Source organism: Mobula hypostoma, chromosome 9 (genome assembly GCF_963921235.1).
Source record: "Mobula hypostoma chromosome 9, sMobHyp1.1, whole genome shotgun sequence".
In the NCBI taxonomy this organism is placed as follows: Eukaryota; Metazoa; Chordata; class Chondrichthyes; order Myliobatiformes; family Myliobatidae; genus Mobula; species Mobula hypostoma.
In genome coordinates this window covers 33,695,172-33,720,760 of record NC_086105.1, presented here as the reverse complement: position 1 = coordinate 33,720,760, position 25,589 = coordinate 33,695,172, and the positions used below count along the sequence as shown (strand labels likewise).

Here is a 25,589-nt window from a genome sequence, read left to right as displayed (position 1 = left end):
TGAAATTCTTACAGATCTGTTATATTTAAAACATTTTTCTTGCAACAACTATACTTACTCTGAAACATTCATGGCTATGGCTGTCCAGTATGCTTCAACTGGAGCGGTTATCACAGCATCAAAGAGAACCTCTTGGAGCAGTTCCTCATCACCTTCACATAAAAGTAAACATTTCATGGTGACATAAAATTGATAGATAAATATGAGGGATACAGGCATATATAGACAAAGGTATATTCAAAATCGCATATTTGGTGGATAAATCCTCACAACACATAGAAATTATCTGACGTACTGTATGCTGGCAAAGATATAAAAACATATTCATGTACACTAGTACTTTGCTTAGCATTCAGTTTGCATGAATAAGAGCACTGATGGAGTTAGCGCTAAATAGATCATTCCAGCATTACCCAAAGAGGGATGTATTATTTACAGCAGAATGAGCCCAGCTTTCTCTACTGTTGCTCTTTGCTGTACTGGGAAACTGGATGTCAAGAACCTTGTGTGAGCTCCTGTACTTTGCCCTGCTAAAACAGGAACTTGATGTGGAAATCTCCCCTAAGAATTCTAAAAGCTTAGATTCTTGTTCAATTGAATATCAACTTGGTACATAACATGAAGGCAAAGTTTCACTGAGCCTTGCTTGCCTTTAGATTCTTTCAGCAGCTGATATTGGATATTTTGCAGGTTGGACAACGTCTGTGGAGAAGACTATTCATTCCTCTCTATAGATGCTGCTTGACCTGCTGAGTTCTTCCAGTATTTTGTGTGTGTTACTCTGGATCTCAGTATCTGCAGAATCTCTTTCTGTTCGACATTGAATGTTACTTGTTAACAACAGTAATGAGTCTTATACATGAAATATACAGATTATTTTGTACTTACATTCCAGATCTGGTTCCAGACCCGAAAGATAACGAATTACAGCCTCTTTTTGCGATAGTTTGCGATGGTCTGTGTCAATGTCAGTTACACAATAAATCCTGGCGAAAGGAAGAAAAATAAAGGACTTTTTATTCACATGTATAAGTTTTAAAGTCTTTCAAGTTTCAAGTTTATTAGAATATTAAATAAATTCAGAAATGGTATCTCACCAACAAGTGGATTTATCACCTCATAAAGATACTGAAGCAATATGTTTAGATTAAATAACTGGACAATTTCTAACAGAACTGAACAACATTAGTCATAATTTAGGGGGTATTCCTGCTTTGCACCATCCCATCCCCATCACCCCCAATCAGATGACCATTTGCTCAAGCTTGACTCTAGGATTTAGTCCAACAATCCAGCGCAGTACTAAGACAGCAATGCCAAATATATTCGAAGTAGTTGGCGTGTGGCCAAGTGGTTAAGGCGTTCGTCTAGTGATTCGAAGGTTGCTAGTTCTAGCCTTGGCTGAGGCAGCGTGTGTGTCCTTGAGCAAGGCACTTAATCACACATTGCTCTGCGATGACATCGATGCAAAGCTGTATGGATTCTAATGCCCTTCCCTTGGTCAACATTGGTGGCGTGGAGAGGGAAGACTTGCAGCATGGGCAACTGCCGGTCTTTCATACAACCTTGCCTAGGCCTGCGCCCTGGAAACCTTCCAAGGCACAAATCCATGGTCTCATGAGACTATATTCAATGTTGTTTTCTTATTTCTTGCTAATATGTTTTACATATGTTATTTGTTGTATAAAAGAAGGCACAATTTTTATAATTTTTGCTGAAGGTGATAATTATCGAGCAAAAGGTTGTGATGGTCAGTACTAACATAAACTCCTCTTGCGGATGTTCAGAATTCGTTGAAATAGTGTTCCATTTAATCCTTCAAGTGATGTAGATGGTACTGGCAATGCTGGTATTTTCAGTTCATCACTAATTACATCAGAATTAATGAGGTAATTAATTGTGCATGTTGATCACAAAGGCCAGGCTGGGTAAGGATGGCAGCATTTTCTCCCTGAAGGACTTCAGTGAACCTCATGGGTTTTATGACAATCCAATAATTTTGTGATTATATTTTCTGGGAGTAGTGTTTATTTTTAAATTTCAGATTTATTTGGTTATTTGAATGAAGTTCCTCAGCTGCAATGTCAGGATTCAGACTCTGGTTTCTGGATTAACAGTCTACAACTCTGGTTGCTTACCCAGTAACGTAACTGCTATATCAATTCAAATATGACGTATTTCAATGGGAATTGCTATCTGACAGAGATTACACATTCTAATTTTTCTGTTGTAGTTCTATTTTATGTAAGACTTGCATAACAAATGTCAGAAGTTCAATGATTTCCAATTGCAAGGTCATTCAACCTGTTGTTCAAATAACATTATATATTGTCCTATACCTCTGTACGTTATTGTCTGCTGGATATCAATCTTTAATTAATCAATCATGTCATTTAAAACTGAGATTAGGAGAAATCTCTTCAACTTGTGGAATTCTCTACCATTGAAGACAGCGGAGGCCAAGTAGTTAAATACATTGTAAAAGTTGCTAGATATATTTAATAATGCTAAAAACATCAAAGAGTCTGGGGAGGAGATAGGTTCAGAGTACTAAAGCGGATGATTAACACAATCATATTGAATAAAAAAACGACTGAGTGACCTAATTCTGTTGCCATTTTCCATGCTTCTGTATTTCTATATCTGACAAATATTAGATATTACAGAATAGAAAATTCTAATCTTGCACAACATATCTCTTGGAAGTTAAAAACTCACAACAACTGTTTATTAATATTGTTGCTACCTGAAACATGCATATACACCTAGTTAGACATCCAGTCATGTGCATTGTCATTCATATTCTCTACTCACACTCACAGAAGGTTTTCCTTCTAATGGGCAGAGCGGTTAGTGAATCCCAGTTACGTTCTCAAACAGAGACTGAAAGAAACCCGCCAGGTATTTACATCTAACATTTATCCTCCCTAAATTTCCAAACAATGTTTGATTTATATGTGGAAAACACATTCTGTGGAATATATGCTGATTCACCCAAGGGGTATCTTGGACCCAGCTTAGTAGTGCAACTGCTCTGAAGGAAGAGGTGTTCAATTGAGACGATTAATGAGAATGCGGGTGTAGATGGTTAGGTAACATACATCAAAGTTGCTGGTGAACGCAGCAGGCCAAGCAGCATCTATAGGAAGAGGCGCAGTCGACGTTTCAGGCCGAGACCCTTCGTCAGGACTGAACTCCAGGCCGGGTCTTTATGTGCTACGCAACCACCAACTGCGACTCCAGCCTTGAACTCCAGGCCGGGTCTTTATGTGCTCCTCTTCCTATAGATGCTGCTTGGCCTGCTGCATTCACCAGCAACTTTGATGTATGTTGCTTGAATTTCCAGCATCTGCAGAATTCCTGTTGTTTGCGTAGATGGTTAGGTTATTGTTATACCTGCCTGACTGAAGCAGATGGTGGTAAGGAGTGTGGAAGAGCTCTCTACCTCCTCTTTTGGGAGGTATTTTGGAGTCAGAACATCACTTCTTCTCAGGAAGTGAGGTGCATTTCTCTTCAAATATCCCACAGTAATTTTGTCCAGGAAGCATCTGCTGAGTCAGGTGACAGCTGTCACATTGGCATAGACAAATGCTGCTCACTGTCTAAACCACTTCTAAGCCATCTCATACAGATGAAAAGAGCTGTGTACTCTTGTCACTTATGAGCAAATCATTGTTTTCCAGGATTGGGGCCTTTTGGAAGATTGTCAGCTAATTGGTAAAGGTGCTGAGGAAGAGGATTTCTTGGAATGTATGCGGGATGGTTTTTTGAACCAACATGTCGAGGAACCGACTAGAGAGCAGGCTATTCTGGACTGGGTTTTGAGCAATGAGGAAGGGTTAATTAGCGATCTTGTCGTGAGAGGCCCCTTGGGTAAGAGTGACCATAATATGGTGGAATTCTTCATTAACATGGAGAGTGGCGTAGTTAATTCAGAAACAAAGGTTCTGAACTTAAAGAGGGGTAACTTTGAAGGTATGAGACGTGAATTAGCTAAGATAGACTGGCAAATGACACTTCAAGGATTGACGGTGGATATGCAATGGCAGGCATTTAAAGGTTGCATGGATGAACTACAACAATTGTTCATCCCAGTTTGGCAAAAGAATAAATCAAGGAAGGTAGTGCACCCGTGGCTGACAAGAGAAATTAGGGATAGTATCAATTCCAAAGAAGTAGCATACAAATTAGCCAGAGAAAGTGGCTCACCTGAGGACTGGGAGAAATTCAGAGTTCAGCAGAGGAGGACAAAGGGCTTAATTAGGAAGGGGAAAAAAGATTATGAGAGAAAACTGGCAGAGAACATAAAAACGGACTGTAAAAGCTTTTATAGATATGTAAAAAGGAAAAGACTGATAAAGACAAATGTAGGTCCCCTGCAAACAGAAACAGGTGAATTGATTATGGGGAGCAAGGACATGGCAGACCAATTGAATAATTACTTTGGTTCTGTCTTCACTAAGGAGGACATAAATAATCTTCCAGAAATAGTAAGGGACAGAGGGTCCAGTGAGATGGAGGAACTGAGCGAAATACATGTTAGTAGGGAAGTGGTGTTAGGTAAATTGAAGGGATTGAAGGCAGATAAATCCCCAGGGCCAGATGGTCTGCATCCCAGAGTGCTTAAGGAAGTGGCCCAAGAAATAGTGGACGCATTAGTGCTAATTTTTCAAAACTCGTTAGATTCTGGACTAGTTCCTGAGGATTGGAGGGTGGCTAATGTAACCCCACTTTTTAAAAAAGGAGGGAGAGAGAAACCGGGGAATTATAGGCCGGTTAGCCTAACGTCGGTGGTGGGGAAACTGCTGGAGTCAGTTATCAAAGATGTGATAACAGCACATTTGGAAAGCGGTGAAATGATCGGACAAAGTCAGCATGGATTTGTGAAAGGAAAATCATGTCTGACGAATCTCATAGAATTTTTTGAGGATGTAACTAGTAGAGTGGATAGGGGAGAACCAGTGGATGTGGTATATTTGGATTTTCAAAAGGCTTTTGACAAGGTCCCACACAGGAGATTAGTGTGCAAACTTAAAGCACACGGTATTGGGGGTAAGGTATTGGTGTGGGTGGAGAATTGGTTAGCAGACAGGAAGCAAAGAGTGGGAATAAACGGGACCTTTTCAGAATGGCAGGCGGTGACTAGTGGGGTACCGCAAGGCTCAGTGCTGGGACCCCAGTTGTTTACAATATATATTAATGACTTGGATGAGGGAATTAAATGCAGCATCTCCAAGTTTGCGGATGACACAAAGCTGGGTGGCAGTGTTAGCAGTGAGGAGGATGCTAAGAGGATGCAGGGTGACTTGGATAGGTTGGGTGAGTGGGCAAACTCATGGCAGATGCAATTTAATGTGGATAAATGTGAAGTTATCCACTTTGGTGGCAAAAATAGGAAAACAGATTATTATCTGAATGGTGGCCGATTAGGAAAAGGGGAGGTGCAACGAGACCTGGGTGTCATTATACACCAGTCATTGAAAGTGGGCATGCAGGTACAGCAGGCGGTGAAAAAGGCGAATGGTATGCTGGCATTTATAGCGAGAGGATTCGAGTACAGGAGCAGGGAGGTACTACTGCAGTTGTACAAGGCCTTGGTGAGACCACACCTGGAGTATTGTGTGCAGTTTTGGTCCCCTAATCTGAGGAAAGACATCTTTGCCATAGAGGGAGTACAAAGAAGGTTCACCAGATTGATTCCTGGGATGGCAGGTCTTTCATATGAAGAAAGACTGGATGAACTGGGCTTGTACTCGTTGGAATTTAGAAGATTGAGGGGGGATCTGATTGAAACGTATAAGATCCTAATGGGATTGGACAGGCTAGATGCGGGAAGATTGTTCCCGATGTTGGGGAGGTCTAGAACGAGGGGTCACAGTTTGAGGATAGAGGGGAAGCCTTTTAGGACCGAGGTTAGGAAAAACTTCTTCACACAGAGAGTGGTGAATCTGTGGAATTCTCTGCCACAGCAAACTGTTGAGGCCAGTTCATTAGCTATGTTTAAAAGGAAGTTAGATATGGCCCTTGTGGCTACAGGGGTCAGGGGGTATGGAGGGAAGGCTGGGTTCTGAGTTGGATGATCAGCCATGATCATAATAAATGGCGGTGCAGGCTCGAAGGGCCGAATGGCCTACTCCTGCACCTATTTTCTATGTTTCTATGTTTCTATGTTTCTAAATGTTCCTTTATATGAAATCGGAATCAAAATGCAGCAGGTTGTAGACCTACTACTTTTGTAGCTTCAATTTACATCAACAATGTTGAAAGGGTGTGCTGGATGCTGACTGATGCAAATATCAGCACAACATATGTGAATGAAAGATCAGTCCCACCAGAAGTGACTCTACCGGTAAGTATCCAGTTGAATTTCTTGATAAGTGAGATTTGACTGGGAAATAGTAATAAACATGATTTACTGATTTCTCTCCATTATCATATTGCTTTATTTTTATTTTTGTTTTATTTTATTGAGATACAGCGTGTAGTAGGCCCTTCTGGCCCTGCGAGTCACTCTGCCAGCAACCCCCAGTTTAACCCTAGCCTGATCACAGGAGAATTTACAATGACTAATTTAGGGTACGTCCACACTACGCCGGATAATTTTGAAAACGAAGCTTTTTCTCTTCGTTTTGCCCTCCCGTCCACACTGACCCGGCGTTTTCAGCCCCCGAAAACGGAGATTTTCGAAAACACTCTCCATAGTGAATAAATCTGAAAACGCTTAATATCCGGCGTTGTGTGTACAGGATAATCGGAGAGATTTAAAAACGTTGTCATGACAACACAACAACAATGCTTTTTTCTGCATCTGCTTGGTACTGCGCAAGCACTGCCGTACTGCTGTTATAACGCGCAGTCGGTGTGAACGGCATGAGAGTTAAATTGTAAAGTGAGCTTTTTTGACTATTTAAAAACGCTGTCATGACATGCCGGAACAGATGTTCGTTGTTTTAACAACGAAGTGAAGAAGTGAATAAGTATACTCACTTCGCCCTGTTTTCTGTCCTTGCTTGTATGAAGGTGGTTCACCTATTTATGCAAGTACTTCTCTGACAATAGATGTGTAACAGCCTAATGTAACATTGTATGGAAATACAAGATAACGCTGATGCAGACGTTTTATACATTTAACAAGGTGCTTTATTAATGCAACAGAGTTAGTCAGTATTTCAATGTTCGTCGTCAGCTGGGTTATACTGTCCGTGAACTCCCTGTCGGTTGCCTCCATACGCTCCAGTATTTGTTTTTTTTAAGTTTTAAGTCCTCCTGCGCGACAGCCAAGAGCAATTCCTTTAAAGTTTTTCTACTCTGTAACTGGACAAACGCGCACTAAGTATACCGTTTCCTCTTCGCTTGTTTTCTGTGTCCTGCGCATGCCCAGTAGGAGGAGATTCACCCAAATATCTGCCTAATGTGGACGGAGATATTTTGAAAAACGCTTAGTGTGGACGCCTGTAGTTTTTACTCGAAACCGGCGTTTTCAAAATTATCCGGCGTCGTGTGGACGTAGTCTAAGGCTTGGTAAGCCTTGGTGCTGTGGAAGGAAATCATTGCCCCCACTCAGTCATGGGAGAGATGTACAAATTCCTAACGGGCACCGGTGGGAATTGAACTGGTACTGTAAAGCATTGTGCAAACTACTACTCTACCTGTGTATAAGTCTACTCCTCAGCTTTTTTTTCCCAGTCCTGCCCAAGGGTTTCGGCCTGAAATGTTGACGACTGTACTTTTTTCCATAGAGGCTGCCTGGCTTGCTGAGTTCCTCCAGCATTTTGTGTGTGTTATACAAATCGGTTGCTGTGTTTCCTACATCAAAGCAGTTTGAAATGTCCCGAGGTTATAAAAGTACTAAAAGGGTATTTTTCCATTGAGAGTATGGCCACCAGTTACAAATAAACTTCTGAATAATAGTAAGCTAATCCAAAGTCCACTTGTATAAATTTTCAGTGACAGCATTCAGTAATACCACCTTACCATTCATTGGCAAGTGTCACGTCAGGTTGGTCTATGTCATGTAACCCTGAAATTAAAAAAAAAGTAAGTCAGTGATTTAAAATTGATTCATGTTGGTTTTTTATTAAAGGACCAAAATCTACTCCTAAATCCATCAGATGAAAGCTGTAACCACCGACTATGATAAGACAAAAAAATGTTTTGCTGAAGAAATATGCACTTTTAAGATCCATCTTTGAAAAAAAATGGAACTGTAATGATGATGACTCTGGATTATCAAGATTTCATCATATCGAGAAAATTATTGGGTCTGAATAGAAATAATCCTCTGGTCCTGATGACCCATGTCAAACAGTTTAGATAGAAGTAACTATGGAGATTGTTAATAGGCTGTTATTATCTTCCAAAATCCTATACATCTAGAATGGTTCCCACAAATAGCAAAGGTAACCCCATTATTCAAGAATAGAGAAAAATAGATGAAGAACTCAGCATTAGTACAGAAAATGATGGAAACTGTAATTAAGGAAATGGTAACAGAACACTCAGAAAATTATTTCAGGATTTAGCAAGTCAACATGGATTTGTGAAAAGGAAATGATGTTTGCCAAATTTGTTGGAATTCTTTGAAGTTGTAACTGGCAGAATAGATAAGAATGAACTAGTTGATAAGTGTACTTCAATAAAGTCCCAAACAAGAGATTATCAAGCAGAATGACAGGGGTATTGGGGGTCGTCTGTTGATGAGGACTAAGGTATAGTTAATGGAGTAACAAACAGAATAGGAATAAATGGCTCATTTTCAGGTTGTGAAGTTGTGATCAGTGGGATTGAAGCTGAGGCCATGAGTGTTTACAAAGTAGATTATCAGTGATTTGGATCAGATGATCAAACATAAAATATCTACATTTTCAGATTATATAAAGCTATATGGGAATGTGGGCAAGCAATTGAAGGTGCAGGTCAACACACAAAATGCTGGAAGAATCAACAGGTCAGGCAGTTTCTATGAAGGAAATTATCAGTTGACATTTTTGGCTGAGACCCTTCATCAGGTTTTGTGTTCTGAGGGTCCTGGGTGAACCTTGTACAGGAATCACTTAAAGTTAAGAAAGCAAATGGTATGTTGGTCTGTTTTTGCAAAAGAATTTGAACAAAAGAGTGAATATATCTATTTCCATTTGTATAGAGGTCTAGTAAAATTGCATTTGAAATGTTGTTGACCTGAAGAAGGATATATTGAGGTTGCATTACAGGAAGCGCAGCAAAGATTTGCCAGGTTGATTACTGAGAGCTGTAGGCTTATCATTAAGAAAAGTTCTTGGTCTATAGTCTCTTTAATTTTGGAAGAATGAGAGATCACCTTATTGAAACATTAAAACCCTGCCCAGATTTAAAAGAGAATATGTCAGGTTAATGTTTTTCCAGGCTGCGTATGCAGAGATCACAACCTCAAAGTAAGCAATTGACCAGAGCAGAGGTAAGCAATCTATTGAACTGGGTTGGATTTTTGGAATTCACTGCCAAGAAAAACAAAGATGGCTCTGTCACTGAGTACAATCAAGTCTAAGATTGTTTTGCTTTTGATGTTAAGAAAATCAAAAAATTGGGTGATATTGGGTGATAGTACAGGAAAACAACACTGAGGTAAAATAACAGTTATGATATTAATGAAAAAGATACAAGGGACTAAATGCTCTATTCTTGTTTCTATTCCTTAGGTTCTTATACAAGTACTGTTTTATATATATATATATGCTCTTAACATCACATTCTACTTTGTTATGGTCTGCACTTTATTACATGTTTGAACTGCACTTTCCGCGTAACTGTCTTCTGTATCCTGTTATTGCGTTTTCCGCGTAACTTTCTGCGTAACTTCTGTATCCTGTTATTGCGTTTTCCATATACTACTACTTTGATGTACTAGTGTGATGATATAATCTGTATGGATGGCATACAAAACTAAGTCTTTCACTGTACCTCAGTATATGTGACAATAATAAACCAATTTACCAATTTATTATCTATCATACGCCACCAGACTTGCACTATAAACACATTGGTAATTTTCAATCTTCATATGCCTAAATAATAGATAATATGACACATAATAACAAAATACAATTTATCTGTAACCTTTTCACAATGAAACAAGGAAAAACCAGCAACACACATCAAGGTTGCTGGTGAACGCAGCAGGCCAGGCAGCATCTCTAGGAAGAGGTACAGTCGACGTTTCAGGCCAAGACCCTTCGTCAGGACTAACTGAAGGAAGAGTTAGTAAGAGATTTGAAAGTGGGACGGGAAGGGGGAGATACAAAATGATAGAAGACAGGAGAGGGAGGGATGGAGCCAAGAGCTGGACAGGTGATTGGCAAAGGGGATATGAGAGGATCATGGGACAGGAGGTCCGGGGAGAAAGACAAGGGGGGTAGAACCCAGAGGATGAGCAAAGGGTACAGTCAGAGGGACAGAGGGAGAAAAAGGAGAGTGAGAGTGTGTATAAAAATAAATAACAGATAGGGTACGAGGGGGAGGTGGGGCATTAGCGGAAGTTAGAGAAGTCGATGTTCATGCCATCAGGTTGGAGGCTGCCCAGACGGAATATAAGGTGTTGTTCCTCCAACCTGAGTGTGGCTTCATCTTTACAGTAGAGGAGGCCGTGGATAGACATGTCAGAATGGGAATGGGATGTGGAATTAAAATGTGTGGCCACTGGGAGATCCTGCTTTCTCTGGCGGACAGAGCGTAGGTGTTCAGCAAAACGGTCTCCCAGTCTGCGTCGGGTCTCGCCAATATATAGAAGGCCACATCGGGAGCACCGGACGCAGTATATCACCCCAGTCGACTCACAGGTGAAGTGTCGCCTCACCTGGAAGGACTGTTTGGGGCCCTGAATGGTGGTAGGGGAGGAAGTGTAAGGGCATGTGTAGCACTTGTTCCACTTACAAGGATAAGTGCCAGGAGGGAGATCAGTGGGGAGGGATGGGGGGGACGAATGGACAAGGGAGTCGCGTAGGGAGCAATCCCTGCGGAAAGTAGAGAGGTGGGGAGGGAAAGATGTGCTTAGTGGCGGGATCCCGTTGAAGGTGGCGGAAGTTACGAAGAATAATATGTTGGACCCGGAGGCTGGTGGAGAGGTAGGTGAGGACCAGGGGAACCCTATTCCTAGTGGGGTGGCGGGAGGATGGAGTGACAGCAGATGTATGTGAAATGGGGGAGATGGGTTTGAGAGCAGAGTTGAAAAACCAGAGAAGGTTAATTAGGAAGGAGGAGGTAGGTTTGAATGGATTGTGTACAAAAACTAGCGATGTTTCAGAACAATATAGAGATATTTAGGTTACTTGAAGAAGCTGAGAGAATAGCAATGGGAACAATTAAATGATTAAAACTTCCTCATTCAGCGCTCCTCACCTTCAGATGTCCCAACTTCACCCTTTTACTGAATTCTGATTTGGAACAAAGTAACATCAATGAAATGCCAATTATCTCATGTTTTTCATATTTTGAGCCTAAGCAACTATTGTCAGGAAGTAAAGAATACAGTTTTAATATTGTCATGACATCTCCTATAAGATTTTAAAATCTACTGACAAAACAGTCAAGCTGTAGGTTCTTACCTTCTTCCACAGATATATTTCCAATGAATAGAGATTCACCATGACCCCTTGTAAGAACAATACACAGACTGAAAGAAAGAAAATTATGACATGATGCATACAATCTTGCATATTATGCATACTAGCAACACCTTTAGTTGATTTTTCATTAGAATGGATTAGATAATGAAAGGTTTCAAAACCTATTGAACTTCATGTCAATTGAATTATATTCTGTTCTTTCAGAGCAGCAGTAATATTATTCTATCAATGGTTCCTTAGGATTTCTGGAACAACCCTCTTTGGTTTTAAATCAAGGATTTGATTTAGGTGAAGCAGATCTTGATCTAAACCACAAGGGCAGTGTAGGCATTTCTATCTCACTGACTTCAGTTCATTTCTCATTTCTAGTTTTTCTTTATGTTATAGAAGAAGGGCATTTCATCCATCTGGTCCATATAGGCTTTCTGAGAATTCTCATTAATCTCACTCCCTCATTTATTTCCCTGAAACCTAATGGCTCTCATATTCTTATCAACTTCTCCCATTCCTCCGCCACCCAACCAAAATGGATGTAATTCATTGTAGTCAATTAACCTGATGCAATCTTTTGGAATATGGGAAGAAAGTGGAGCTCTTGCAGGAACCCACATGGTATGAGGAAGAATCTGCAAAATCCTCACAAACAGCACCCAAGGTCAGGATTGAACCCATTTCCCTGGAGCTGTGTAGCAACAGTACTAACTGCTATGCCAATGTGGTGTATGTTGAGGGGGTGCCAATTCTGAGAAATGTGCAAAGGTGTTTGCAATAGGCTAAAAGCTTACGGTTAGGAGAATGTGAAGGGTAAGATGGAAAGTGGGTGCAGACAAGTTCTTACATTCTTTTGGAACTTCTACATGGGGCCATGTTTACAGCTGTTATGCAATATTCAGGAAGTTCAGAGGTCAGCATTCTGTCTTTTAATTGTTGATCAGTGCAGAAGCTGCACATCTGTTTTCAGGCTCACTTACTGGGCAATGCCATACTGACAAACATTTCCTGACTTCAAGACTTCATCATGGTCTAGAGCAAATACTGAAGTAGCTGAAAAGCTCAGTAAGTCATGTAACATCCATTGAACAGTCAGTATTTAGGGTCTGTGACTCATAATTCTGATGGTAATTGTTTTTCTCTCCTCATATACTGGCTGACCTCCTGATTTTTTTCCATCATCTTTTTTATTTCAGATTTTCATCACTTGCAGTCTTCCACAGCCTTTTGTTTCTTTCATAATCAACTTCCTAGCTCTTTCTGCTTCATCCCTCCCACTCCGTTTCACCTATCACCTCGTGTTTCTCTCTCCCCTCCCCTCCCCCCACCTTTCAAATCTATTCCTCAGCCTTTTTTCCCTCCAGTCCTGCCGGAGGGTCTCGGCCCGAAACGTCGACTGTGCTTTTTTCCATAGATACTGTCTGGCCTGAGTTCCTCCAGCATTCTTTGTGAGTTGCTCAGATTTCCAGTGTCTGTAGATTTTCTCTTGTTTGTGACACAACATGAAGGTTAATTAGAAATGAACAAATAATGTTGGCCTTCGAGTTATGTTCAGGTCTTGAAAATTGAATTTTAAAATATTTTTGGTCATTTATCATTCTCAATCTCTCCAGATGAACACCTATCAATCACTTCTAAAGTGCTGCAGGCAAGGCAGTTGAGATGTGGGACCAAACTTATTGTCAGATACCTTTACTTAGAAAGTAATGAGAATTAACGAAATTAATGTTTGAAGTAGAATATCACCTGAAAGGCGTATCATCAATATTTGTGTAAAAGTAGTCATTTGTTAGAAATAAGACGCGTTTCTGGAAATTCAAATAGAGAGAATAAAATTATATCAGCATTTGTTACTGCACAACAGGACTGAACAAGCCATTCAACCCACCACATCACATTAACAGTGGGGAAACATCCATATAAATCCCATCTTCCAGCACTTACACACAACCTTCTCTACCTAGGCGATTAAATTGGTCATTTAGATACTTCTTAAATGTTGTCATTTGTTTCCTTCGACATTCAGGGTTCACTGCACTTGTTACCCTTGGATTTCCCTCTTACAGTAACATATTGCTCCTGAACTCTCACTATTTCCTTTTTGAATGCTTTACTCTCTGTACAGATGTGGACATCTGCAAGTAGGTTCTGCCAATCTATGTTTGCTAAGTTATATCTTATTTCATTGAAACTTGACTTCCCCAATTTAAGGTATTTATTTCGAGCTAATCCTATCTTTTTCCATAATAATTTTGAAATATACAGAATTATGATAGTTATCTTCAAAATCCTCCCTGAGCAACGCTCACCAAGATAAGGGCCAGTACTAATCTTAGGTCAACCTGCATATTGGGTCAAAAAGCTCTCCTGATCAAACCTCAAAAAATATGGCCCCTCTGAGCTATTTGTGTTAAGACAATACTAGTTAATATTCAGGAAATTACATGTCCCAGTACTAAAATACTTACACCAGAAGTATCTATCAATTTTACACACATAGTCCTAGGGTCTGACAGTGATGCCATGCCGTGCACCAGGCATATGGATGGTCAATGTGGATTGCAAATACATTGATTGGTGTTAGAGAGTCAACGAATGACAGAGTTGTATAGGATAGAAACAGATGCTTCAGCCCATCGTGTCTACGCCAGCCACTATGCCCAACTACACTAATCCCTCATCCCTACATTGAGTTCATATTCCACCCTGTCCTGGTCATTTAAGTATCTGTCAAGAAGCCTCTCAAATGTTGTTACTGTTCCTGCCTCCACCACTTCTTCTAGTAGCTCAATACAGATACTAACTACACTTTGTGGGAAAAATTTACCACTCAGATTCCCTTTAAACCTCCTCCCTCTCACTTTAAACCTATTCCCTGTGGTTTAAGAAAATAAACCTACCTTATCCAATCTCTCTTGATAAATCAGGACTTCCAATCCAGTCAACAACCTTGTGAATCTTTTCTGCTCTGTCTCGAGCTTGATTATGTCCTTTCCATTATGTGCACTATTACTAGTCTGTGTGTGGGTGAGCTGGGAGGGAACACAAAGGAACTGTGGTTGCAAGAGTTCTCTGAGCCAGGAAGAAAAGAGGAACGGTCCATGATAGAAACACAAGAGCAATATGTTATATGTCAATGATTTAGATGATGGAATTGATAGCTTTGTTGACAAGTTTATGGACAATGTGAAGATGCGTGGAAGGACAGGTAGGTTTGAGGAAGCAGGGAAGCTGCAGAAGGACTTGGACAGATTAGGACAATGGGCAAAGAACTGGCAGATGGAATACAGTGTCAGGAAGAGTACGGTCATGCACTTTGATAGAAGAAATAAAAGCACAGACTATTTTCTAAATGGAGAGAAAATTCAAAAATCAGAGGTGCAAAGGGACTTGGGAGTCCTCATGCAGGTAAGGAAGGCAAATGCATTCATTTCAAGAGATCAAACACAAAGGCAAAGATGTAATTCTGAAGCTTTATAAAGCTCTAGTCAGACCACGGTGTATTGTGAGCAGCTTTGCACCTCTTAGAAAAAATTTGTGCGGGCATCGAAATGGGTACAGAGGAGGTTCCAGAGAATGATCCCAGGAATGAAAGGGTTAACAGATAAGGATCATTCGATGGCTCTGGGCCTGCAATCATTGGAGTTTAGAAGAATGTGAAGGGGAATCTTATTGAAACCTATTGAATATTGAAGGACTAGCAAAGTGGATGTGGAGAGGACATTTCCTCTAGTGGGAGAGTCGAGGACTGGAGGACACAGCCTCAGAATAGAGGGGCATTCATTTAGAACATAGATGAGAAGGAATTTCTTAGCCTGAGGTTGGTGAATTTGTGAAATTTATTGCCAGAGATGACGGTGAAGGCGGATAGGTTCTTGGTTAATCAGGACGCCAAAGATTATGGGAAGGCAGGAAAATGGGGTTGAGGGGAATAATAAACCAGCCATGATGGAAGAGCAGAGCAGACTCAATGGGCGAAATAGCCAAATTCTGCTCCTAAGTCTTATGGTCTTATAGTCGTATGAGCCATGAGAGCTGCAATCTGCTGAGGTCCAGGTCAATGACATTCAGGTCTGGCAACTAAGTTCCATACAAGAGGTCCAGGTACAGTATGAATTGGCAATTCTGGGCCAAACGTGAAACTCTGAAGTATGTTCAACAGCTGTGGAAGGTATTAAATACCTTAAAGAGGAACAATATGACGTGGGTGACACCAAGGCTCAACTCCCAGATGAGCTCAATGCTTTTATGTTTGCTTTGACAAATCAAAATAGGGAGGCACCTTCACGAACCTTCACAGCTCCCAGTGACCTTGTAATTTCAGTCTCTGAGTCCGACATGAGAGTATCCTTCAGGAGGGTCAACCCACGGAGAGCATTCAGCCCAGACAGGTTACCTGGCCAAGTACTAAAGACCTGTGCTGATCAACCAGCAGTAGTGTTCATTGTTATCTTTAACCTCTTGCTTTGGCAGTCTGAGATACCCACCTGCTTGAAGCAGGCTTCAATTATACCGGTGCCTAAGAAGAATGTGGTGACCTACCTCAATGATGTCATCCACTAGCACTTACATCCACTGTGATGAAGTGCTCTGAGAGTTTGGTGATGAAAAATATCAACTCCTGACTGAGATGCGACTAGGATCCGCTCCAATTTGCCTGCTGTCACAACAGATCTACAGCAGATGCCATGTCATTGGCTCTTCACTGAACCCTGGAACATCTGGATTGTGAAAATCTATACATCAGGATGCACTTCATTGACTACAGCTCAGCAATCAATACTATGATGCCCTCAAAACTAATCAATAAGCTTCGTCTGAGGCCTCAATACCCTCTTGTGCAACTGAATTCTCAATTTCCTCCCAGTCAGTTTTGATTGGCAAAAACATCTCCACAATCTCCCTCAGCACAGGCACCACAAGACTGTGTGATTAACCCCCTGCTCTACTCACTTTATACCTGTGACTGTGATGTTAAACATAGCTCCAATGCCATATTTAAGTTTGCCGATGGCACCACTGTTGTTTGCTGAATCAAGAGTGGTGATGAATCAGTATAATGTATAGGAGGGAGATTGAAAATCTGGCTGAGTGGTGCCAGAACACCTTTCACTTAATGTCAGCAAGACCAAAGAGTTGACGACTGTCTTCAGGAGGAGGAAACCAGATATTCATGATGCAGTCCTCACCAGGGAATCCGAGGTGGGGATGGTCAACAACTTTAAATTCCACGGTGATATCATTTTAGAGGTTCTTTCCAGGGTTCAGCATGTAAGTGCCATTATGAAGAAAGCATAGCAGTGTCTCTACTTTCTTAGCAGTTTGCAAAGATTTGGCATGACGCCTAAAACCTCGCCAAACTGCTATAGATGTGTGGTGGAGAGTATATTGGCTGGTTGCATCAAGGCCTTGTACGGAAACACCAATGCCCTTGTATGGAAAAACCTTTTGAAAAGTTGTGGATACGACCCAGTCCGGGTAAAGCCCTCCCCACCAATGAGTACACCCACATGGAGCGCTGTCACAGGAAAGCAGCACCCATCATCAAGGAGCCCATCATCCAGACCATGCTCTCTTCTCGCTGCTGCCATCAGGATGAAGGTACAGGACCCTCAGGACCCACACCACCAGGTTCAGGAACAGTTATTTCTGCTCAGCCATCAGACTCTTGAACCAAAGGGGATATCTTCATCTAACGTCACTTGCCCCGTCGCTGAACTGTTCCCACTGAACTAGACTCACTCTCAGGGATTCTTCATCTCATGTTCTTGATATTTATTGTTTTATTTATTTTTTCCTCTTTCATTTGTATTTTCAGATGGTTGTTCATTTTTGAACATTATTTGTTGCTTGCCCTATTTGGTGTGATCTTTCATTAATTCTATTGTGTTTCTCATATTTACCGTGATTGCCCACAGGAAAATGAATTATCAGGGTTTCATATGGTGACATATATGAACTTTGATAATGAATTTATTTTGACCTTTGAACTCTACTTCCTGAGCAGCAGTAAAAATGACCAGGCTCTGTTTAGATTGATTTCAGTTTTACTTTGGCTGCCCGAATTTTGGTTAGGTCTTAATTTTACACTCCTCAGGAAACTGCTCACAATGCAATTAACTCTGGAGTATGCCAACTCATTGAAGCTACTCTCTGCAGATTTGTTCATTACTTCTATTATAATTGTTCTACTCCTTTAAAGCTAAATTCTAAGACTTAAAGAATTAATAATAATGTTCTTATTGTTTTGGCAATCATTCAAACTCCTAGGGCAAATGAACTACCAACCTGATTCCAACCTACATCAAACCAGCTAGTGAGGCCTGGAATTGTCCTATCCATATTGAAGCTTGAACAGCATGAAAGTGCAATCCCATTGAGCCCGCCTTCCCCCACTGCTGGGACCCAATCTCTGAACTCCACTGGAGTATCAATGCAGAGACTAGATGCTGAGGCCCAACTGGAGCAAAGGCCTGACTGTATAGAATACCTAAGACCAGGTCCTGGTGCTGAGGCTCCAATAGACACCACCTGATGGTGCATCTCACTTCTCACCTGGACTTTCAGACCTACCGAGGGTAAAAATAACATTTGCCTTCCAGTCCAGCTGCTTTCACTCCAGGTCTTCCAAGTCTGTTCATAAACAGTCATTTACCTTTTAGTCAGCTGATTCCACTCCAGGACTTCCAGGATCAACCAAATGCTGCCACTTACCTTGGAAGCATGATAGGAGGACTACTTACTATTTATTGACTATAGCTCCAACTTCAATTCCACAATTCAAAGCAAACTCATCACAAAACTCCTTAACCTGGGTCTCAATGCCTTCCTTTGCAAATGGATCCTTCTCTCCCTTCGGCCCATCTGGTCCAAGCTGACCAAGGTGCCCCATCCAAACTAATCCCATTTGCCAGCATTTGTCCCAAGTCTTCTAAACCTTTCCAATCCATGTCCAATTTGTATTTTCAAAATTGTTATTCTACCTGCCTCAACCAGTACCCCTGGCAGTCATTCCACCTCCATACCAGTTTTTGTGTGAAAAAAAACTGCCCTTCAATTTCCTATTAAATCTTTCTCTTCACCCCTTAAACCTATGCCCTCAAGTTCTTGATTTCCCAACCCTGGGAAAAAGACTGAGTCCATTCATTCTATCCATGCTCCTCATGATTTTCTAAACTTCTATAAGCTGTCTCTCAGTCTGCTGTGTTCCAAGGAATAAAGTCCTAGTCTATCCATCCTCGCTCTATAACTTGATCCCTCAGGTACCGGCAACATCCTTGCAAGTTTTTTCTTTGGTTAAGCTGACTACCCCAAATCAACACCCATCTCTCCAGCTGCGCGTGTATCAATACACGAAAGGATTGTAGAATTCTCTCCAATAACTTACCTACCACAGATGTTAAGCTTGCTGGTCTATAGTTTCTTTGCTATCCTTCTGAAACAGACACTCTTCTCATTGGTCAGAAGATACAGAAGCATACTGTCTACTATGAGGCTCAAGGAGAACTTCTGTCCCACTGTTGTAAGTTTATTGAACAGAGCTGTTGTAGTATAGGATAGACCTCACAATCTATCTCATCATGCCCTTGAACTTATTATCTACCTGCATTGTACTTTCTCTGTAACTGTAACATTCTGTTATTGTTTTCCCTTGTACTATTTTAATGTACTGATCTGTTGAAATGATCCATAAGGATGGCAATGGCATGCAAAACTAAGCTTTTCACTGTACATTGGTATATTTCACAATAATAAACCAATTATCAACAGGTAATTTAGCATAATATTCTGGTCTCATAAATCCGCATTGGAAGGGTTAGGTAATTTCCACCAATTCCAATTAAATATATGTTAATATCAGCCAATCAACTTTATACTTTCCATAATGCCAAATTGCTAGAGAATAATGTGAAATTAGGCCCTTGGTGTCTCAGCTCACTTTATGTCAGTATTTTCAAATTGCTGACCAGGATAGAATGATTAGTTTGTATATTTGTTAAAGGTTTAACAAGAAGCATCCAGATATATATTTATAATATTTCATGAAACATTAAAATTTATAACACATAAAAAGAGAATTTGGCCCATTTTTTCCATCTCAGACAAAGAACTGAGTATACTAATCCCCTATAGCTGTTGGCCCACAGACTCTAATGCTGAATTCAATACTGCTATTTTGAACATTGTGAATCTTAGCACTCTTTTCTATTATTTTCACATGCAGTTTCTACCCAGAACTGTTCCTTTTGAGATTTTCATACAGATAAGGAAATGAACCTCAGCCTTTGACCATCAATGAATGGAGCTCTTGTACCTCAGCTTAAGTTTGTGCCTTAGTTTTCTGAAAATTTGATCTCATTATTTTAGGCATATTGTGATGGATGAAGTAAAGAATCCTGTCACAAGAATATTATTTTTTAAAATCATATCTGTGTGATATCCCATTTTTACATCAAAGTTGTTTAGCGTATGTTATAAAGTATTTGTACCTTTTTTTTTAATTGGAATCCTGGCAATCAGGAAATTTCATCAGGCATTTCCTGTTTGATTCACTCAAGCATGTATTTCATTTTCCTATTGTATTTCACTGGTATGATGATATACTTACAGAAATTAGATCTAGAGTTTGCTATTTACAACTTCCATTGTTAACTCACAATTAAGCAAAAACTGGTAGTTGGTTAATCAGTAAATTGTCCCTTGATTAGGCTAGGACAAAATCAGGGGTTGCTGGGTGGTGAGGCTTGAAAGACCAGAAGGGCCTATTCTGCACTGAATCTCTAAATAAATAAAAAATCATAAACAATATGTGGAATGTCAGGATAAAAGAACTAAAGAGATCTTGCTGGGAAGTTGTTTTTATTTTTACTGACTTCCCAATATTGATTTTAATGTGTTGCCTTATCCAGACATGGTATCTGTGAACTAGATACTGCAATTTGTCACCCCAAGCAACTTCCAAGGAGCAGTCCAGTTGTGGCATGGAATCACAATGGGCTGCTCCAAAACTTGAAGAGTCCATTAAAGCAGTACCATTTAACTATTTCTCTATATTCCCCCGCCTCCTAATGTTACCCTCACCTTTGAATGTACTCTCTCTAATTCACTGGATCCTTAGTTTTCGGTCCCTCATCTCCCACCATGGTATTACTCAACTTCATGGCAGCCATGGTGGGAACTCTTCAACTGCACTAGCACAAGTAGGTAAAACTGAAATGTAGCTGTTGGCTGGGGCATCACTTCCATTCCTGTAATTGTAAATTTACTTATAACACTTTAGAATGAGAGAACACCACAACTGTGTTTTCTTCAAGTAAGAATGTCTTATTGTAGCAATTTTTTTTAGTGTTACCCGATTATGTTACCAAGGCAAAATGTAGCCTAAATGTAATACCTCAAAATGAATGAAATTCTGTTTCTAGATAAGAGCCCTCTGACAGATTGAGAGAAAATAAACTGGTCTTCAACTCATCTAATATTTGAAATGTCCTTGTATTGAATTACAGATTGTAATTCAGATGAACAGAGTAAACATCTATTAAGTCATACCTGTTAAGTAGAGAATGTCAGTTGGAATTTCCAAAAGGCAAAAAGGACTTTAGACTGAATAAATAATTATTAACAGGACGTGATAAAGACAAGTATATTTCTTACTCCTTCATCAACTGGTACTTTCACATTCATTGACATTGTTCCAGTTTCTCCATTCACCATGGCTGTTCTGAGCTATATATAGGGGAGAAAAAAGATCACTGTCAACTTCAAGCGTCTTTACAGTGATGTTTCTTACATTGCTTTCTTTGATCAGTAAAGATACTGGACATAGTAAGAATTATAATGCAGGAGGTTTGTTTTATTTTAAGAGAAAGTTATCTTGTGGGAATAATTTTCCACGACCACTTGCTAGGTACTTGATACAAAACTGCAATAATATACTCTTGTAAACTGGTCATGCACTGTAAGTGTAAAATAATTATAAATTTGCCTGCTGAAAGAACAAAGCATTTTCAAACAAAATCTGGTATCCAAATTCAATCACTTTAATACAAACCTATTTGAAATTAGCTATCAGCTTCAGCTACTGTCTATGGTTTATGGGTGAAAAGAAAACATGATGCATACAGACCAAAAAGTTATGTTTATGCACTAAAATGATTCCATGGGATTGATTGAAATATGTTAAGTTCCTGCTTGTTCAGTCTGGTGGAAGTAGTCAGGTTGGGAGTGGAACAGGAATGCAGCGTCAATCAGGAAGAAGCAGGAAGATGTTGAACAGCTCATCCCAAAACTAGTATCACACCCTATTTAACTAACAAATAGTTGCCTTGCTAGAACTCACCTCCCGTTAAAGGATGACTCATTCCTCCCCTATTTTAAAATACACTCAGTGGCCACATTATGAGGTACCTCCAGGCAAAGGAATGTATATTTGTGTTCTTTTGCTGCTACACCCTATCCACTTCAAGGTTTGATGTGTTGTGTGTTCTGAGATCCTCTTCTACACACCACTGTTGTAACGTGTGGTTATTTGAGTGCTGTCAGCTTGAAACAGTCTCCTTTGATCTCTCTCATTATCAAGGCATTTTGCCCGTAGAACTGCCACTCACTGGATGGTTTTTGTTTTTCACATCATCTTGGTAAACTCTAGAGACTGTTGTGTGTGAAAATCCCAGGAAATCAGCGTTTTCTGAAATACTCAAACTACCCTGTCTGGCACCAATGACCATTCCTGGTCAAAGTCACGTAGATCACATTTCTTCTCCATTCTGATGTTTGGTTTGAACAACAACTGAACCTCTTGACTATGTCTACACGCTTTTATGCATTAAATTGCTACTGCGTGATTGGCTGATTAAATATTTGCATTAATGAGCAGGTGTACGGATGTACCTAATACAGTGGTCACTTAGTGTATGTTATCTCTGATACACTATTAAAACATAAAGTTAGGGTGAAGTCATGCATGTGAACGATCATGACAGAAAAACTGAATCAAGTGTGTTGGAAAAAAAATGAGTCATTGCTGAGATTATAGTTTGGGAGCTAAATATACCTTGAAATCAGACTGCATCATATATTTGGTGTTAAGATGGCATTGTGTGACTCACAAATTCTATATTAAAAGCTCTTAAAAAGATTGCAATATTCTGCACTACCTATGTTTTTAGAGCTGTTGTGGGCTTTCTTCCGTAATTCTGTTTCATAAAAGCTTAGTTAAATTTTTGCACTTGCTAACAATATGCCACACAAATATAATTTCATCACATGCAATACGCTACCAGCACTTGTTCCAGCAAATGGATGGTCACTCTGTCAAAACCACAAGATCCCCTTGCCCTGATATTTGTCCCAACTAGACAATATCAAATACACACATTCGCCAGTTGCTGTCTCTGCACTAGCTCACTCACCCACTGAATCAATAACACCCTTTGTCCCTTTATTCTACATAGTCATCCAAAGTGCTCATGTTACACCATTTTTCATTTTTCTTATCAACTGAAGAAATTTTTATCAAAAGCAGATGGGTAGTACTTTAGTGCAAAGGAGACTGACTTTAGCACAGCACTTTTACCCTTGAAAGAGGTGGTGCTTTTCCTGATGGATTCTGAGGCAGGTAAACCCGAAAGAAAAGCTTAAAACATAAGTTGAAATTAAGTGAGCTGAGCAACCACAGTGCCCCGTGTTTGGGATGGTAGAGGGAATATAGCAGAAGATGTGGAAGGAAAAATAAAAACAAAAATGAAACAGAATCAACTCACAATTTCATCTTCATCCTCCCATTCCACCTCTGACAGATCCACACTGTTATAATTGGGCTTTGGCTTCACTTTTTTTCCTTCTTTATACTGTAATTAGGAAGAATAATTTAAAATGAGTTCAGGTACCAAGAAAAGACAATAGCAATACAATACCCTGGAACTGAAATGTACTGTACCACGGTAGAGCATAATTTCTCTGAGTTAATTCTATTGCATGCTAAATTCTCACTCTCAGTCCTTGTTACGTGACAGAGGAAGACAGGAGGGAAGTGTGTATTGAAGGTCAGATCTTCTCCAAAGGGAGCAAGTGAAAATTATCTGAGACACTTTTGTGTATCTCCTAGACAAAATTTCAGAACAATACTGACAAGGACTTGAATTCTTGTCTTCCTGTGGTGTTAATTGGACATATTCAATAACACTGTGCCTGCAAGAGAAAAACTGTTTACAAAAATAAAACCAGGTTCATGGAATGATAATATCTTTGTGAATACATAAAGCCTATCTGCTGAAAAGATATCTTCGTAGCTTCACTTCCAGTTCACTTTCACCTCCAGCATCCCTCAAGGATCTGCACATGGCCTCCTCCTTTTTCCAATCAACATGATGTCCCTTAATAACATTAAGTAAAATGACAGCATTAATTCTGAACTTAGGTTGTCAATACCATGTCTCCTTCACCTTTTCTTAAGGTCACACAAAATTCTGTTTCCCATATTCTAACACACACTAATTCTCATTCAGTCATTAGCCGTCTTTTGGCTGATCTATCCAGGCTCTTGGTGAACACCATCTCAATTTTAAAATTGCCATCTTTATGTTCTACCCCACTTCTATCTCTCATTTCCTCCAATGCTACAAACCATAGACAACCTGCACTCCTCTAATTTTTGGTCTCTGTCATCAGTGAGAAACTCATATGAATCATCTATATAAAAACTGTAGTTAGAAGAGCAGCTCAGAAGCTGAATACTATGTACTGAGGGACTTCTGTCCTGACACACCAAAGCCTATCTATAAGGTACGCGCCCAGAAGATCCTCCCCTTGACTGGATGATTGCAGTTCTAACAACACCTAGGGAGCTGTATTCTATCCAGGCACAGCAGTCCACGTGATTGGTATTCCATTCACTATCCTAAGCATTCACTTCCTTCATCACTGGTGCTTGCTGGCTGTAGAACATACAGTACCAAATACAAAATGCTCCCTGGTTACTTAACAAGGCTAATAATTCCCTATTTCCTAAACCTGTGATCTCTACCATCAAGGACAACAAAGGCTTCAGGTACACAACCACTGCGTGATCTTCTTCAAGTTCCAACACCAGCCTATTTGGAGTATATTGCCTCGTCTTCATTATTGCTGGGTCTAAATCTTGAACTCTCTGCCCACAATGATTGCCAGAGTACTTTTGTCATAACAGCTGGAATAGTTAAGAAGGTGGCTCACCCTCGCCTTCGCAAGGGCAATGAGGATTGAGTAATAAATGCTGGCCTTGACAACAATTGCTGAATCCAGAGAAACGAACAAAAAATTAAGTCCACTATGTTAACTTCCCCACAACTCACAAAGTATACATTAATTGCAACCACAAATTAATAAGTGAAAGGAAGCCAAAAGCACACAAAATCAGCAAGCACCCTTGTGCATTCCTGTACTTCCACGTGCATTACCAGAACTAATGCTCCCAGATCTGTGAAGGCTCTATAATTAATGTGGAGTGCTTCATCGGTCCTAGTAATCTGTTATACAGCAGATCACCATACATCTGTGAAAGCCTGCAAACTTTTTTGCTAATTGGTATTCATTGCTATAATGGCAGTAATGCCAACTTGCTGGACAAAATACTAAGCTTCCACTGCAACACTCAGAATTCATGTAACTTATGCTTATAGAAGTTGAAACCTAACCCAGTAGAGAATGGATTATTATTTCATTTGTAAATGCTCTATTGGAGTTATTCATCATTTCCTTATTCAGACTGATGAGGGCCAATCCACTCTACTGGACTTATCAATGTCTCTTTACAGATTTGAACATGTACCAAACATTTCCTTTAGCAAAAGCATCAGTTTCTTTTACAGCAGGGGTTCCCAAACTGGGGTCCAAGAACCCCTCAGTTAATGGTAAGGGTCCATAGCATAAAAAAGGTTGGGAACCCCCATAAAATTTAAACGCAGCTCCATAAAAATCGCTACTGTCAATGTGACTGACTTCAAAATACTAGAATGTTGGTAT

General features: G+C 40.1%; 1 protein-coding gene across 1 annotated transcript in view; it reads right to left on the bottom strand.

The window, feature by feature from the left end:
* The window catches only part of cacna2d4a (calcium channel, voltage-dependent, alpha 2/delta subunit 4a), a 366,454-nt gene that overhangs the window by 236,990 nt on the left and 103,875 nt on the right, over positions 1-25,589 (bottom strand). The window contains exons 16-22 of the mRNA XM_063059526.1: positions 23,351-23,437; positions 21,243-21,314; positions 13,335-13,396; positions 11,577-11,644; positions 7,975-8,020; positions 889-986; positions 59-152 (exon numbers count right to left, since the gene is read on the bottom strand). Of these exons, the coding sequence (XP_062915596.1) occupies positions 59-152; positions 889-986; positions 7,975-8,020; positions 11,577-11,644; positions 13,335-13,396; positions 21,243-21,314; positions 23,351-23,437 (527 nt within the window). The remainder of the gene's footprint in view (positions 1-58; positions 153-888; positions 987-7,974; positions 8,021-11,576; positions 11,645-13,334; positions 13,397-21,242; positions 21,315-23,350; positions 23,438-25,589) is intronic.